Source organism: Prionailurus viverrinus, chromosome A1, assembly GCF_022837055.1.
Source record: "Prionailurus viverrinus isolate Anna chromosome A1, UM_Priviv_1.0, whole genome shotgun sequence".
NCBI classification, from domain to species: Eukaryota; Metazoa; Chordata; class Mammalia; order Carnivora; family Felidae; genus Prionailurus; species Prionailurus viverrinus.
This window is the reverse complement of record NC_062561.1, coordinates 5114699-5131723: the sequence shown is the minus strand read 5'-3', so window position 1 is coordinate 5131723 and position 17025 is coordinate 5114699. Positions and strand designations below refer to the sequence as shown.

Here is a 17025-nt window from a genome sequence, read left to right as displayed (position 1 = left end):
CCCCCCCAGTACCCAGGAAAGGTTCAGATCTCAGAGCCATGAGCATGAGGGAGGGCAGGTCGAAAGAACGCCTGCAAACAAACTCAGTGACGCCCCAAATAGTCTACACAAACATGCACACGCACAAAAATGTCTGCACACACACTCCCATGCGTGGGACACGTCCATACAAGGACACGTGCATACATGTACGTACACTCACAAGCACAGATACAAACTGTGACACAGACCCGAACACACACACAGACACATCTGCATATTTGGTGCACACAACACCCGGCAGCTAGGCATTTAGAGAAATAAGAGAGAAAGGATAGCTAATTAGAAAACTAATCTGATTAATAGAGGTTCCAGAAAAAGAACGCTGAGAAAATGAATAGATGGAAAAGTTTTTAAATATTTTTAAAGAAATATTTCTAGAGCTACGTTCAACTGTTTTCTCGTGTAAAAGACCGGTAAAGGACTTCTGAGAAAGATGTCAGAGTAGGAGGACCCTAAGCTCACCTTGTCCCGTGGCTACAACTAGATAATACCCCCATCGGTGTAAATAATCCAGAATATGACCCGAAGACTGGTAGAACAGACCCTCTACAGCTAAATTTAGAGAAGAGGCCACATGGAAGAGGGTCAAAAGGGAAGAGACATGGTCCAGAGCTAAATGGACCCATGTGACCATCCCTGAGAGCAAGTGATGCCGGAGGCCTGGAGGGAGGAAAGGAACAGACCTTCAAACTAGGCACCCCAGGTGCGAGGAACCTGCATGGGGAAGACAAATCCTGAAAACCAGAGACATAATTTTTTGAGTTCTTAAAACCAGAGGGGCTTAATATGTGGAATGTTAAAAATCAGTGGGCTTGGCTCTGGGGTTGCCGGGAGGACGAGGGCAAACCGAGTCCCCACCCTTAAAGAGACAACACAACAGGGGCACCTGGGTGGCTCAGTCGGTTGAGCGTCCGACTTCAGCTCAGGTCATGATCTCGCGGTCTGTGGGTTCGAGCCCCGCCTCGGGCTCTGTGCCCACAGCTCGGAGCCCGGAGCCTGCTTCGGAGTCTGTGTCTCCCTCTCTCTCTGCCCCTGCCCCGCTCGTGCTCTGTCTCTCTCTCTCCTTCAAAAAAAAAAAATAATAAACATTAAAAAAAAGAGAGAGAGAGACAACACAACAAACAACCTCATGGAGATATAACACAGAAGCAGGATTTTGAAAACCCCCCGGGGGATATGGAAGGGACATTCGTTTACTAATCTCAGGGTGCGTACTGGGGGCACGGGGATCATTGGCCCGCTTCTCCAAGAACAAGATTGCTGGCAGCTGCCATTTCCCTTCACTGCCCCTCAGCCTAGGCACAGGGACACCTTCAGAAACTAGGGCAGCACCCACACCCACCGCTTAACTTGCTGACGGTGTGCTCCACCCCCATGACCTTCAGACACCCCCCCCCCCAGCCAGGCCTTGCCTCGAGGTCCTCTGCCACAGCAGACCCATCCAAACCTCGCTAGCGCCGTTTTCTCTGCCCTTGCGTTCTCCTGTGGACTCACTACCTCCAGTCCTGCAGCTAGAGCTCTAGGAAGTCTTCCCCAAGCTCCGCATCCTCTCCCACAGCAGACCTGCACAAACTTTGCTACACCACTACCCGCCCGCACCTTCTGCAGACCTGCCCCCTCCAGAGAGCCCTCGGCAAGAGCCCGTCCAAAGCAATGCCATAAGCCTGGCAGTGTGCAGGCAGCCCCCGCAGTCACCAACACAACCTCAAAGTGACTCCTACCCGGGGAGAGGAGAGGATAACCACACGTGTCAGTCTGACAGCAGCCCCAGCAGGGGGTAGGGGCCATTCATCTGGTCTGAATGCAGGCCCAGCCCACCGACAAAAGCTTCCCAACACAGGGAAAGGGCTCTGCAGTTCAGTGCTGCCTTATCTCTAGCAAACGCCTGCTCTGACTCAACTCAAGCCCAGGATGGCCCCAGACGAGCCAACTCACAACACAGGGGCCAAACCCTGCCCGTACCAGACAAAGAGATACGTCGCACATGACTGGACTGAAGGCGAATGCAACTCGGTCACGACAGTAGGAGGAATGCAACACTTAGAGAGGACACCCTCGAAACGTGAGGTTCTGGTGAACAGGGAACATTGCACTGCAGGGCACTACAGGACCTTTTCATAAGGCCACTACTTTCAAGAACAAGAGACATAGCTGACTTTCCTAACACGTAGAAAGAGATACAGAGAGTTAGACAAAATGGGAGGCAAAGGAATACGTCCCAAATGAAAAAAACAGGACAAAATCACACAAGAGAGCTAACTAACAGAGCGAAATAATATTCCTGATAGACACTTTAAGGCAATAGTCATAAAAATACAGGGGAAGACCTCAGTGAGACCCTTAACAAAGAGAAAACATAAGAAAGAACCAATCAGGGATGAAGAGCTCAATAAAAAACATTTAAAATACACTAGATGGAATGAATAGTAGATTTGAGGAAGCAGAGGAATGGATCAGCACCTTGGAAAACAGAGTACTAGAAAGCAATCAGGCTGAACAGCAGCGAGAAGAAAACATTAAAAATGAAAATAGACTTAGGAAACACAGTAACACCAAAAAATGTACTAACATTAGCGTTATAGGGATCGCAGAAGGAGAAGAGAGACAAAAGAGGGCAGAAAATTTATTTGAAGAAATAATCGCTAAGAACTTCCTGAATTTGGGGAAGGAAACAGAAAACCACACCCAGGAAGCACAGAGTGCCCGGAACCTAATCAACCCAAGGAGATCCAGACCGGCTGCCCTGATCGTGCCCCTAGAGAGGAGGGGAGCCAGCCCCAGGCTCCATGGCTAGGTTAGGGGTGCAGTCCACGGTAGGAGAAAGTGATACCCTCCCTGGAGTGCTGTAAGAAGAGGGGTTCTATCTGCTCAAAAGACAAAGACTGCCTGCCAGCCAGAGACCATATATCGGGTGGCGTGGGGGCAGCACTCCCCCAGTACCAGGGCTCATGGAGCAGGAGTTTGAATCCCAGCCAAGCACCAGGGCATGGGAGTCGGGAGAGCAGGACAAATCACCTCACTTGTGCCCATGGCACGGTGAGGACGGCTTGAACAGAGTGATTTGGAACACCTGGTCCATAAAGGACAGACTGGGGGGTCGCCATTTTTCTGATCCCTCAATTACAGCAGCGCTTTCAACAATAGCCAAATTATGGAAAGAGCCTAAATGTCCATCGACTGACAAATGGATAAAGAAGATGGGGTTTATATATACAGTGGAATACTACTTGGCAATAAGAAAGAATGAAATCATGCCATTTGCAGCAACGTGGATCAGAGAAGGACAGATATCATATGTTTTCACTCAAATGTGGATCTTGAGACCATGGAGGAAGGGAAGGGGGAGAAATACAAACAGAGATGGAGGGAGGCAAACCACAAGAGACTCTTAAATATAGAGAACAAACTAAGGATGGAGGGGGGGGGGGGCTGGGGGAGAGGGAAAATGAGTGATGGGCATTGAGGAGCACACTTGTTGGGATGAGCACTGGGTGTTGTGTGGAAGCCAATTTGACAATAAATTGCATTTTAAAAAAGAAGAGGATGTGGTACTTATATACAGTGGAATAATATTCAACCATAAAAAAAGAATGAAATCTTGTGATTTGTAACAACATGGCTGGATCTACAGAGTATAATGATAAGCGAAATAAGTCAGAGAAAGACAAATACTATATGATTTCACTCATATGTGGAGTTTAAAAAACAAAAAAGACAAGCAAAGGAAAAAAAAAAAAAACAGGAGGAGAAAGTGGCAAATCAAGAAACAAGACTCTTGACTATAGAGTTCAGAGAGTTACCAGAGGGGAGGTCGGTGGGGGCATGGGAGAAACGGGATGGGAATTAAACGTACACTTATCAAGATTAAAAAAAAAAAAAGTAACATAAACTTATCATGGTAAAAAAAATTAAGTAAAATAAAATTTAAAAAGAAAAGCAAATGGATGTGTCGCTAAAAGGATATTTGTGTTATTTTTGGCTAGGCTACAAATGAAGCTGAAGGTTTAATTATGATTTTCCAACGAAACTGGGTGAGGTGACACTTTCCAAGTCCTGATGGGATTGATATATGAATTTTTTTGCCTCTGAAAATTTTACTGAATTTTTTTGCCTCTGAAAGTTTTATGGAGAGATTTGATGAAACTTAACCAAATGTAGCATACCCAGTAAGTTAAAATCAGATGGGGGCTTGAGTGTGTTTGTCTGTGTGTTTCTTCCCCTTCAAAGAGTCCTGGCAGAACAAACATATTTTAAGAGGTCCTTCCAGTGAAAATTTAACAACTCTCAGTTTCGTGAAAGGGGAATTTTTTCATTACAAAATTCCTACAGAATAAAGATATTGAAAAGCACTAAGTATCTGAATCTATAAGATACACATATACCAATAAAAATGAAAATGAAAATTAATGATTAAGCTAACTGCTATTTATAAGAGACATGCCAAAAATATGAGGACACCAAAGGTTTGAAAGCAAAAGATGGAAAGGTTACATCATGCTGATATAGACAGAAGGCAGGAGTGACCATGTTAATAAGACAAAACATAATAGTAATATTACTGGAGGTAAGAGGGTTCTGCCTAATGATAAAAGATTCGATTCACCTAACATAATAGCCCTAATGTGTATAATGAAAACTTGATAGAACTTCAGTGTGAAAATGACAGATACATCAGTAATATGGGATTTGAATACCAGAGTTATTGACACATAGTATGATATAGCAGTTAAGAGCATGCATTGTGCAACCAGAGTGTCAGGTATGATTCCTTATTCTGGTACTCATTAGCTGTGCGATCTTGGACAAATTACTTATTTACTTTCAATTTCCTCATAGGTAAAATGAAGGTAATGATAGTATTCACCTTAAAGGATGATTAAAATAATTCCCTAGGGGCGCCTGGGTGGCTCAGTCGGTTAAGCGTCCGACTTCAGCTCAGGTCACGATCTCGCGGTTCATGAGTTTGAGCCCCGCCTCGGGCTCTGGGCTGATGGCTCAGAGCCTGGAGCCTGCTTCCCATTCTGTGTCTCCCTCTCTCTCTGCCCCGCCCCCGTTCATGCTCTCTCTCTCTGTCTCAAAAATAAATAAACGTTAAAAAATAATAAAATAAAATAAAATAAAATAATTCCCTAATAACTAATGCCAAGAGCCCGAAACATCACCCAGTATTTAGCAAGTGCTGTGTAACTGCTCATTTCATTGTCGATAGGTCAAGTGTACTGAAAGCAAACAAATAAATGTACAAAAACATAGAAGATATAAACGACGTAAATAAAACTTTTATTTTTAAATTTAAAAATTTAATTTTAATTTTAAAGAATAAATAGCATTAATAATAATAAATTAATTAAATAAAATAAATAAAAATAAAATTTTCAAATTTTAGTTTTAAAGGATATGGTCAGAAATGTAGAGACAAAGAATGCATGCTGGACAAGAAATACTTAGGACTGAACATTAATAAAAATTATCAAAACTTGTGGGATAATCCCAAATTGACACAGGAAGAAAATGTAGAGACCTCATGTTTATGTTAAAAAAACAAGAAATGAAAAATAACCAAAAATGTAATTAGCTAAATGTCCATTTTTAGAAATTAGGAAAAGAGCAACAGAGTAAGCTCAAAGAAAAGAGAAGAGCCCAGAGATAAGAACAGAAATTAATGAAATAGGAAAAAAAAAGACAGGATACAAAGTATCAACAAAGTCAACAGTTTATGCCTTCAAAAGATGAATAAAATAGTGGGATGGGGAGAGTGGAGAGAAAGATACAGAGACAGACACACACATGTGCTTGCACACACACGGAGGTACTTTATAAAAAAAGGTAATACACATTATGACCAAGTTTGGTTTATCTGTGAACGCAAAGGTAGTTTAATAGAAAATAAATACATGAAATTTAGTGCATTAACAGATTAAAGGAGAAAATCTTTCTCATCTCAATGGATGCAGAAAAAGGAAGAAATTCAATACCTATTGATTTTTTTTTTAATGTACACAAGGGAATTTGCTTACCTAGATAAAGAGAATCTTTAAAAAAAAATCTTTGAATAATATCTTAAATAAAGATAAAGAGAATCTTAAAAAAAAATAAAACTTTAACGGTGAAATACTGATCAGGAAAAAGACAAGAACACTATTATTCCCCCTCCTATTTAACATTATCCAGTGCACCCAGCCAGGAGGGTAAGAGAATAAAACCAGGTGAAAGATCAAAGGACTGCAAAGGAAGAAACAAAATGGATTATTTGCACAGGATATGACTGTCAAGGTAGAAATGTGTAACACATATACAATTAAATTATTAGAATAAGGGTTTAACAAGTTTGCTGAATATAAATTCATTATACAAATAGAGTGCAAATCCTATTATGGGAAAAAGTTATAAAGCTTTATTAAAAGACATTAAAAAGGCCCCCAAAAATGGAACCTCATACCATGCTCATTGATGGAAAAATTCAGTGTTATATGACATAATTATGCATAAATTAATCCATAGAGTCAATGGAATTTAAAACAAGTTTCCAACAGGAATTTCCATGAAACTTGAAAAGCAGATGTTTGTCTTCCTAGAAAAGGGCCAAGAATAAACAACATAGTCCAAAAGAAAGAACAAAATAGGAGAATTAACCTACTAGACATATTATAAAGTTATAACAATTAAGTTTGTGATTTAGTTTCTGTAACAAGTCAATACAGAATTGATACTGGGAGAGATAAATAAACCAGTGGAACAGAATAGTGAGAAAGAGGCACGCACGTATGTGAAACTTAACCTGTGCCGGGTTCCACTCTGGAAGCCTCTGGGAAAATAATAGATTATTCCATAAATGGTGCTGAATTTCCATATAAAAAAAAATGAAATTGTTTCTCACACCACTCATGAGTCAGCTTCAGGTGGAAAGAGCAAGTATTGTTATGACTTCTAAGTAGGGAAATTTTTTTTTAAACACCCAAAGATCCATAAAATCATAAAAGAAAATAATGAATAATTTTAACTACATTAAGAGTAAGAACTTCCACTCATCAAAAGACACTCTAGATGAAAAAGACAAGCCACGAACCGTGATTAAACATTTGTTGCTTATTTAACCAACAAAGAATGAACAGTTAACAATTTATGAGCTAATAAGGAAAAGGTAAACAACCCGATAGGAAAACAAATGGGCAAAAGATGTCACATATTTAACTGGAAAGAAAAATATGAATGGCCCATAAACATATGAAAATATTCTCAACCTTATTAGTCATTTAGTAAAGATTGAAACCACCACAGATACCGTTTAATACCAATTAGACCAGCAAAAATTAAGGCATCTCTCATTATTGTTTCTAGTGTGGATGCAGAAAAACAGAACCTCACAAACACTGACGGTAGGAAGGTAAATTTGGGAGCGCCTGGGTGGCTCCGTGGGTGAAGCGGTGAAGCGTCTGACTCTTGGTTTCGGCTCAGGTCACCATCTCAAGGATCGTGGGATCCTGCCCCACATTGGGTGGGTTCTGCGCTGACAGCGTGGAGCCTACTTGGGATTCTCTCTCTCTCCCTCTCTTTCTGCCACTCCCCTGCTCACACGCTCTCACCAGGCTAACACACACACTCTCTCTTTCCAGTTCGTGGGCCTCCTTTACCTGAATCCTCTGGCCAGAAAGACCGGGACGTTTCTACTGGAGTTTTAGTCTCCTGAAATGCACTGAGAAGCTAGTAGAGCCTGCCCTGGGGGCAAAGCATTGAGAAAAAAGACCAAAATTAAAAGAAAAAAAAAAGGAAACTGACCCCTGTTAGACAACTGCCTTCGGTTGCGTATTTTTCAACATCCGCAAGTAGTGTTTTTGTGTTCTGTCCAGAGTTTATATTTGTACTAAGCAGGGAGGACGTGCTATCAGGGAAAGGCTGGGAATCTCCCCCCTCCTTGTGACCCCACACCAGGCAGATCTTCCTCCCCGACGTTGCACCCAACCATGCTGCCAAAGGTGACTAGAGATTTCCTCTGACTTCAATGTCACCTTCTTTCTCCTTCTAATTTACTGGACAGTTTTCCTAAGTCTCCTTGGCTGTCTCCTGCTCATCACTCTGACTTTTTTTTTGTTGGAAAGCCCCACGGCTTCTCCCTTTTCTAACTCCCTCTTTTGTTAATCACCTGGCCTAGTAAAACTCCAAAATTTAAATCACCCCCTCAAGAATCTCTTTTCAGATGCCTACTGAATGCCTACTGAATCTCTTTTCAGATGCCTCTTTTCATCTGCCTACTACCAGATGCCCACTGGTATGTCCGGAGGCGTCTCAAACTTACAGTAGCTGACTGCACCTGTGATTCTGCCGCTCCTTCTCCCCCACCGCTCCCTCAACCTTGCCCTTCCAAGGAACGTCAACTCCGTTTTTCCCCAAATCCTTAAGTCACCTTTCATTCTTCTCTTAGTCTTCCCCTCATATTCCATCGGTCCACAAGTCCTGTCAACTCCAGCTTCAAAATATACACGGAATCATCAAGCTTCCTCATCACCCATAGTGCCCCAGCCTGATGCAAGTATCCCTCATTTCTTAGTCGGAGAGCAGGAATGGTGTCTCAGTTCACCTCCCGTGTCTTTGCACCAGTGTTTTCTAGCACAGCTTCTACTGACATATTGTATATTGCAAAATGTTGAGCATCCCTGGTCCCCAGTTGTTGTGACAACTAATATCCCCTCACCCACGTGCATGCACACATAGGCATCTCTGAACATCTTGGCAAGAAGGAAGTCATAGAAAGATATAGCATGCTCATGAATTGGAAGAATTAATATTGTTAAAACGTCCGTACTTCCCAAAGCAATCTACAGATTCAGTGCAACCTCTATCAAAATCCCAATGGCATTTTTCACAGAAATAGGAAAAAACAATTCTAAAATTTGTATGGAACCACAGAGGACCCCAAATAGCCAAAGCTACCTTGAGAAACAAGAACAAAGTTGGAGGCATCATAATTCCTGATTTCAAACTGTATTACAAAGCCATAGTAATCAAAACAGTATAGCATTAGCATAGAACAGACACATAGTCCAATGGAACAGAAAAGAGAGCCCAGAAATAAACCTAGGCATACATGGTCAATTAATTTACGACAAAAAGAAAAAGCCAAAAATATATGATGGGGAAAGGGAAGTCTCTTCAATAAACGGTGTTGGGAAAACTGGACAACCATACACACAAAAAATGGAACTGGACCACTATCTTATATCATACACAAAAAATTAAATCAAAGTGGATTACAGATCTGAATGTAAGACCTGAAACAATAAAACACCTAGAAGAAAACATAGGCAGTAGGCTCTTTGACATTGGTCTTGGTGATGAATTTTTTTGAATTTGACATTAAAAGCAAAGGCAACAAAAAGCAAAACAATAAACAGGTGAGACTACCTCAAACCAAAAAGCTTCTGCACAGCAAAGGAAACCATCAACAAAATGAAAAGGCAACCTATTGAACGAGAGAAAATATTTGCAAATCATATATCTGATAAGGAATTCATATCTAAAACATATTTTTAAAAGCTCATACTACCGGGCACCTGTGTGGCTCAGTTGGTTAAGCGTCTGACTTTGGCTGAGTTATGATCTCACCATTCAGGTTCGTGAGTTCGAGCCCTGCTCTGCGTTGACAGCACCTGCTTGGGATCCTCTGTCTCCTTCTTTCTTTATCCCTCCCCCACTCACATATGTGAAAGCACCCGAACAGGTGTGCATGCTCTCTCTCTCAAAAACAAACATTAAAAAAAAAAAAAAAAAGCAACAGGGGCGCCTGGGTGGCGCAGTCGGTTAAGCGTCCGACTTCAGCCAGGTCACGATCTCGCGGTCCGTGAGTTCGAGCCCCGCGTCGGGCTCTGGGCTGATGGCTCAGAGCCTGGAGCCTGTTTCCGATTCTGTGTCTCCCTCTCTCTCTGCCCCTCCCCCGTTCATGCTGTGTCTCTCTCTGTCCCAAAAAATAAATAAAAAACGTTGGAAAAAAAAAAAGCAACAAAAACCTCATTATTCAATAGCAAACAAAAAATCAATTAGAAAATGGGCAGAGAATCTGAACAGACATTTTCAGTGAAGACATACACATGACCAAGAAGTACAAGAAAATGCGCTCAATGTCACTTAACATCGGGGAAATGAAAATCAAAACCACAAGGAGATATTGCCCTTATACCCGTTGGAATGGTATAAGGAGAAAACAAAAACAACAAACAACAAGTGTTGGTGAGGAGGTAGAGAAAAAGGAACTATTGCGCACTGTTGGTGGGAATGTGAATTAATGCAGCCACTGTGGAAAGCAGTATGCAGGTTCCTCAAAAAATTAAAAATAGAACTACCAGATGCCCCAGAAATTCTACTTCTGAGTATTTGCCCAAAGGAAACAAAACACTAATTTGAAAGGATATGTGGCAACCCCATGTTCATTGCAGCGTTATTTACAATAGCCAAGACATGAAAGAAACTTGTGTCCATCAGTGGATAAAAGAAAACTTGTGTCCATCAGTGGATAAAGAAAACGTGATATATATATATATATATATACACACACACACATATACATATTCCAAGCCTGGAATGTATATGTGCAGCATGGTGATTACAGTTCATTTGCAATTTGCTAAGAGTAGCTCTTACAAGGTCTCATCACAAGAAAAAAGAATCGTAACTATGTGTCATGATGGATGCTAACCGGACTTACTGTGATCAATTCACAACATATACCGATAGTGAATCATTATGTTGCACACCTGAAACTGACATGTCAATTATATCTCAATAAAAAACTATTGCTCCTTTAACTTACTAAAATTTTCTCATAAGTAAGGTCATAGCTCTCAGATCTATTTTCTTTCTGGAATTTGCTAAATGTTTTACATATTTCATGCTCTATGATATGCAGCTATATCTCACGGCCAAACGTGATGCATTCCAAGCTTTTATGTTCTTCATAAATATTTTAATTCAAATAAAATAAATTTCAGAGTGTCATATTTTCCCAAGGCCCAAAGTATAACTATGAGTCATTTGGTTTTATTAGTGTTCTCTAAATATTATAAAATTAATATTAAAAAAAAAGGAGAGAGGTCATATCCTGTTACTCCTCCATACAAATCCTCCAAAGACTTACTATCTCACCCAGACTGAAAGGCAAAGCCCACATAATGGCCTCCAAGGCCCTACACAATCCGATGGCATTTTTACCTCTGATCTTCCCATAGGTTCTTACTCTCCTCCCTCTCTTCATTCCTGCCATACATCTGATGCTCTTTGGACCAATGAGTCCTCCTGCCTTGAGACGTTTGCACTGTTTCCACGGCCTGCTTTTGCCCATGACTCTGCTTGGCTCCCTGCATCATCACCTCTTACCTTTACTCAAATACCATCTTCTAGGGGAGGCGTCCTATAGCTACTCCTTGTAGCACTGTAAGCCTCACCCCAGCAGTCTCTGTTCCTCTTTTCCACCTTGTTTCTTCCATACACTTATCGCCACCTAAAATTCTACGTATTGAACATATTACTTTTTATATAGCCCATGTCTTCCAATTAGAATATATGTGCCATGAGGGCTGGAATTTCTGTTTGATGTATTCACTTACCTATTCCAACACTTAGAAAGGTGTCTGGCCCATAATAGTTGCTCAACAAACATTTGTTAATAGAATGAACACAGGAACGGTATACGCTTCATAAGAATCAAGTGCGTAATATCCAGATAGCCAATAAGCATAGAAAAAGACGGCCAACGTTATCTGTCATTAGGGAAATTCAAACCACAATGAAATACTACTTCACGCCCACTAAGAGGGCTATAATTTTTTAAAAAGACAATAGCAAGATATGAAGAAATTGGAACCCTCACATATTGCTGGTAAGACTATAAAACAGTACAGCTACTCTGGAAAAATTTGACAGTTCCTTGAAATGTTAAATAGAGAGTCACCATGTGACCCAATAATTCCTTCCCTAGGTACACACCCATGAGAAGTGAAAACACGTGTCCACACGAAAACCTGTACATAAATGTTCATAGCAGCCTTATGCATAATAACCAAAAAGCAGAAACACCCGAAATGTCCGTTGATGAGTGAATAAGCAAAACATGTTATATGCATGCAATAGAATATTATTCAGCAATAAAAAGGAGTGAAGTGCTGATATGTCCTGCACTATGGATGATCCTTGATAACATTATGCTAAAATGTTAAAGCTGCCAGTGACCCTTACATGAAATGTTCAAAACAGAAAGGAGATGAAAGTTTACCTAGGACTTGTGGTGGAAGTGCTGGTGAAGGGGATTGCTAATGTGTATGGAGTTTCCTTTCAAGGGGGAAAAATGTTCTCAAATTAGACTCTGAGGGGGTGGGGGGCGCCTGGGTGGCTCAGTCTGTTGAGCACCCACTTCAGCTCAGGTCGTGACCTCGCGGTCCGTGAGCTCGAGCCCCGCGTCGGGCTCTGTGCTGACTGCTCGGAGCCTGGAGCCTGCTTCGGATTCTGTGTCTATTCTCTCTCTCTCTCTCTTAAAAAATAAACATTAAAAAAATTAAAAAAAAAATAAAGTTAGACTGTAGTATTGCCTCACTTTGTGAATACACTAAAAACCAGTGAATGTCTACTTCAAACAGGTGAATTGTGGGACATATAAAGTATATCTCAGGAAAGCTGCTTTTTAAAAACGAATGAGCTGCATAATTACATCAACAAAGATTTAATTCACTGTACTTGGTCAATTTCATTTTGTATCAGCATTTCCTACCCATCTGGAAATCTTCCACAATTCCTTATAGACACTGAATTAGTGGCCTACTTCCCAGTGGTGTTTTTAAACCCTCTCCGTAACTGGTTTATGATCCATTAGATCATCCTTAAACATCAAGGGCAAGTTTTCTTTCCTGAATTCAAAACACCTTGGCCAAACTCATTAAGCCTTATAGTTCTATTCTTAAATCGTGATGTTGGTAAAATGATAATCAGAAGTTCCTTCAAAGTCGGTATTTGTTGACTCAGTGACTGCTCAGAACTGGATTTTTCTTCCTATTTCATTGGTTTCTGTTACACTGGGTTTTCGAAATCCAGTTAAAACCTGTGATTTGTTGCCTGAGAGAAAAAGAAAAATAGTTTAGACCGTATGGTGACAATTCTAATATTTGTTGCATGTTTAGCTTGCCTGGACACCTGCTGAAGCACCTCATATGCGTGAACTCATTTTCATCTTCACAGTCAACCTGTAGCATAGGTATTATCTCTATTCCACTAACGCGGCACTTAAATAACTTGGCCAAGTGGTGGAGGGCATGGTTCCAACCCCTCTGCAGAGTAAGGTCCACAGTGGGTCCCTGAATTAACCCCTTTCCCACTGTAGTAATCACTCAGTTCGTAAATATTTGTGGAGTCCAATCAAATGCTAAGTATTGAAGATACAAAAAACAAACCAAAATAATAACAAGACAGGGCTCTTGTTCTGGGATCACAGAATCGAATGTGGGAGACAAATACCTCCTCGAGTGACAAAAGTATATGTGGTAAGCTTGTGTCATAAGGTCCAAAGTTCTCCTGGAGTGCAGAGGTGTATGCTCACTTTGCCAGAGGAGATGGGGAGGACGAGGACAGAGGGCACTGAGAGGCTAACCTCTATTCCAGGCAAAGGAAGCAGAGGATGCAAATGCAGAGTGGCAGGAAAGAACTTAGTACCCTGGAATGGCCTCGGTGTGTGAGAGCAGCAGAAGAGCAGAAGAGGGCTCGGGAAAGTAGACGCCAGGCTTTGAGGGGCCTTGCAGATTGTGCTAAAGCGTCTGGAATAAAAAGCACCAGAGAGTATGGGTTTTACATAACCCTGTCTGCATTTCAAGGCGGTAACGAAGAATTCGGATGACTCACAGGGGTAGACACAATGAAAGGGATGCCAGGTAGGAGGCTGTTGTAAGAATTGACACAGAGATTTTTTTGAAGAGAAACAAATTAAAAATTTGCGGTTTCTTTCTCTTTTAGAGAGAAATGGCCCCAGGAGCGTGGTTAGTACTGTCTAAAGCAGCACCGTCCAACAAATATAATGCAAGGCTCATATGTAATTTAAAATGTAAATTAGATTAATTTAAATTAAAATTTAGGAGCCCCACTAAAACAAGACAAACCCATGAAATTAAGATTTTGTTTAACCTGATACATTATCATCTCAACATGAAATCAAAATAAAAATGTTAATTAAATATTTTATTCTTTTTTCATGACAAGTCTTCAAACTCCAGTGTGGATTTTATACCTAAAAGCTTCTCAAATGCTAAATTTGCTTTCGAACTACTTGACCTGCATGTAGAGTTCATAAAATTTACAATCAAAAAGTAGAATCGCATATCTAGGTTGTTCCAAACACCCTCAAGTGTTGCCCAATATGTAGTTGAACGTCCATTTTCGAATTTAAATTGATTCAAATGAAGATTTTAAATTCAGTTTCTCAATCACACTAGCCATATGTCAAGTGCTCGGTAGCCACGTATGGCAAATGGCTACCATTTTGGGCAGTGCAGATTGAAATACTAATTCTGAACCAAGGCATAATGACTTACCACACTCTACTGCTTGGCTTACCATAGGTGTTCACTAAATACGTTTGCTATTATCAGAGAGCATAGACTTGAAAAATAGAGAATCACTAATTCTAAACCAACTGCAAATAAAAGTGTATCACATGGGAGGAGTTCTTTTTGAAACCAAAAGGAATAAATGCTCAGCGCATTATTGTTTCGGGCTAAGTTATTTAAAAGACCATTTTTCTTTAGACCAATCCCTTGTTCAGCTACTGTAGAAAATGCACACTATGATTGGAAAGAATTATTATTTGTTATTAACACACCTACCAAATAGTAAAACACAAACAAATGAGTCCCATTATAGAACTTTAAGCCATGAAACAACAGGTCAGGAAACAGACACTGTGCAAGAAACTGACTAGCTCTCTGGCAGGAGGGAACTCATCTCTCCTGCCCCCTGCTGTCAGCTTCCCGGCACTGCAGAGCTCCCCTTGTGGAGTCATTGCTTTCAAAGCGATGGTGGAAGGTCAGAAGCTTTCCGCAGCACTGAGAAACTTGCCAGATGATGAAGATGTTTTCCTTCCTAGTGATCATTTGAGTGGACTAGCCATCGTCACTCTCACATCTCTGTGAATGAGGAAGGCTGGGAGCCTGGCTCTCTGTGCGTTGGTTTCCCCATCACGGCCCTAGCGGAGGAGAGTGTAGAGAAGACCTGTATGATAGTTAAAGGAGAGAAAGGTAAGGGACCAAGCCTGTGGGCCACAGAGCAAATGATGAAACTGGTGCAGCAGGTAATTCAACAAGCCAGGTAAATGTAAGAGAAGGCAGGGAGCAGTGGGGACGGGGGTTAATTGGAGGGTCAATGACACTTCTGAAAGGGGAAGTTCCCGGGGGGGGGGGGGGGGGGGGGGCAATCGCTGCTGCAAGATCTGTCTGCTTGTGTTTGTTCACAAGTAAGAGATTGGGGATTTCGTGTAAAATCTGATTTTTAAAAATCAGCACACATTCTGTGGACCAAACAGATCAAGTGACAGCTCCCTAGTTAGTGTGCAACCTCTGAACCTAAAGTTACACGAAGGTCAAAATCAAGAGCAGCATCCAAAAGAGAATTCAAGTGAAAGCTAGTGAAGGACAGCTATTTTGAAGAAAGGGTAATGCAAACTACATCATAGACCAAAGAGAATACAAGTCACTGCTGGGATAAATCCAATCTAGGTCAGTTTATATCCGTATCAGGAATAAGACAGATTCAATACAATATGTACTCAAAACAATTAAGGTAAGGCCCTCTCTTTGGAACTGAACAGCCACATCAACCCTGGACTGCTATTGGGCCATCACAGGAAAGAGAAATAAACCATCTTGTTCAAGCCACTGTATTTTCAGGTCTCTTACTAAAGCAGCTTTGCCTGTATCTGAAGTAATATGAGCCATGCAAACTAAGGAGATGTCCCTGCAAACAGAAACCCCCTGTGTTAATAGCAAAGAAATGTTAGGAGCTGGAATGGAAGAGTAACTGACTAGCAGATCAAGAGAGCTGACTTTCACCATGGTGGGGAAAGCTGAGAAGGAAGCTACTGATTACTGCAGGAAGAGGTGAAAGTGGGACTGAAAACAGAATTGGCCAAAAGCTTTAAGGCGTGAAAAAGGTCACTTCCAAACAGAGAGAAGGGAAACTGCTTTTTTAACAAGGCTTATGGAAACACGACTCTTTTAACTGTGTCGTGTGATTTTGATAAAAAATAAGAATTAAACATGAAAATAATAAATTCTGCTATATTCTCTTTTTTAGTATTTATTTTTTAATGTTTTATTATTTATTTTTGAGAGTGAGAGAAAGCAGAGCACGAGTAGGGGAGGGGTAGAGAGAGAGGGAGACAGGATCTGAAGCAGGCTGAGAGCCGTCAGCACAGAGCCCGATGTGGGGCTCAGACCTGAAGTTGGATGCTCAATCCACAAGCCCCCCCAGGTGCCCCTAATGTTTATTTACTTTTGAGAAAGAGCATGAGAATGAGCGGGGGGGGGGGGGGGGGGGGACAGAAGGTCCAAAGCAGGCTCTGTGCTGAGCAGAGCTCAAATTCACGAACTGTGCGATCATCATCTGTTGGACGCTCAACCAGCTGAGCCACCCAGGCGCCCCTCTGCTATTTTCAACAGTAAGAAATTCACTAAACTAATAACTAAGTCAGGTAGAAGGGGATAATGATACACCAAAATATATAAAAATATATCTTTAAATGTTTACATATCATCAAAAATAGGAATGACTTTCAATGATACATTTTCAATTTTCTTTATATACAAATAATTTGAATTATATCTGTGTATATATACAGACACACACAGATACACACACTTCACGCACAATTACAGTTTTAGGGGAAAAAATACAAATAAGACCACGTAGGATCAACACTGTGTAAGGAATCTAAAGTGGTAGTTTTTAGAAACTTCTTAATAG

At 41.1% G+C, this 17025-nt stretch overlaps 1 protein-coding gene across 1 annotated transcript in view; it reads right to left on the bottom strand.

Moving 5' to 3' along the window:
- Positions 1-12627: 12627 nt before the first annotated feature.
- The window catches only part of NUP58 (nucleoporin 58), a 50054-nt gene continuing 45656 nt past the window's right edge, over positions 12628-17025 (bottom strand). Inside the window, exon 15 of the mRNA XM_047859414.1 lies at positions 12628-13134. Coding sequence (XP_047715370.1) covers positions 13052-13134 — 83 coding nt within the window. The 3' untranslated portion in view covers positions 12628-13051. The remainder of the gene's footprint in view (positions 13135-17025) is intronic.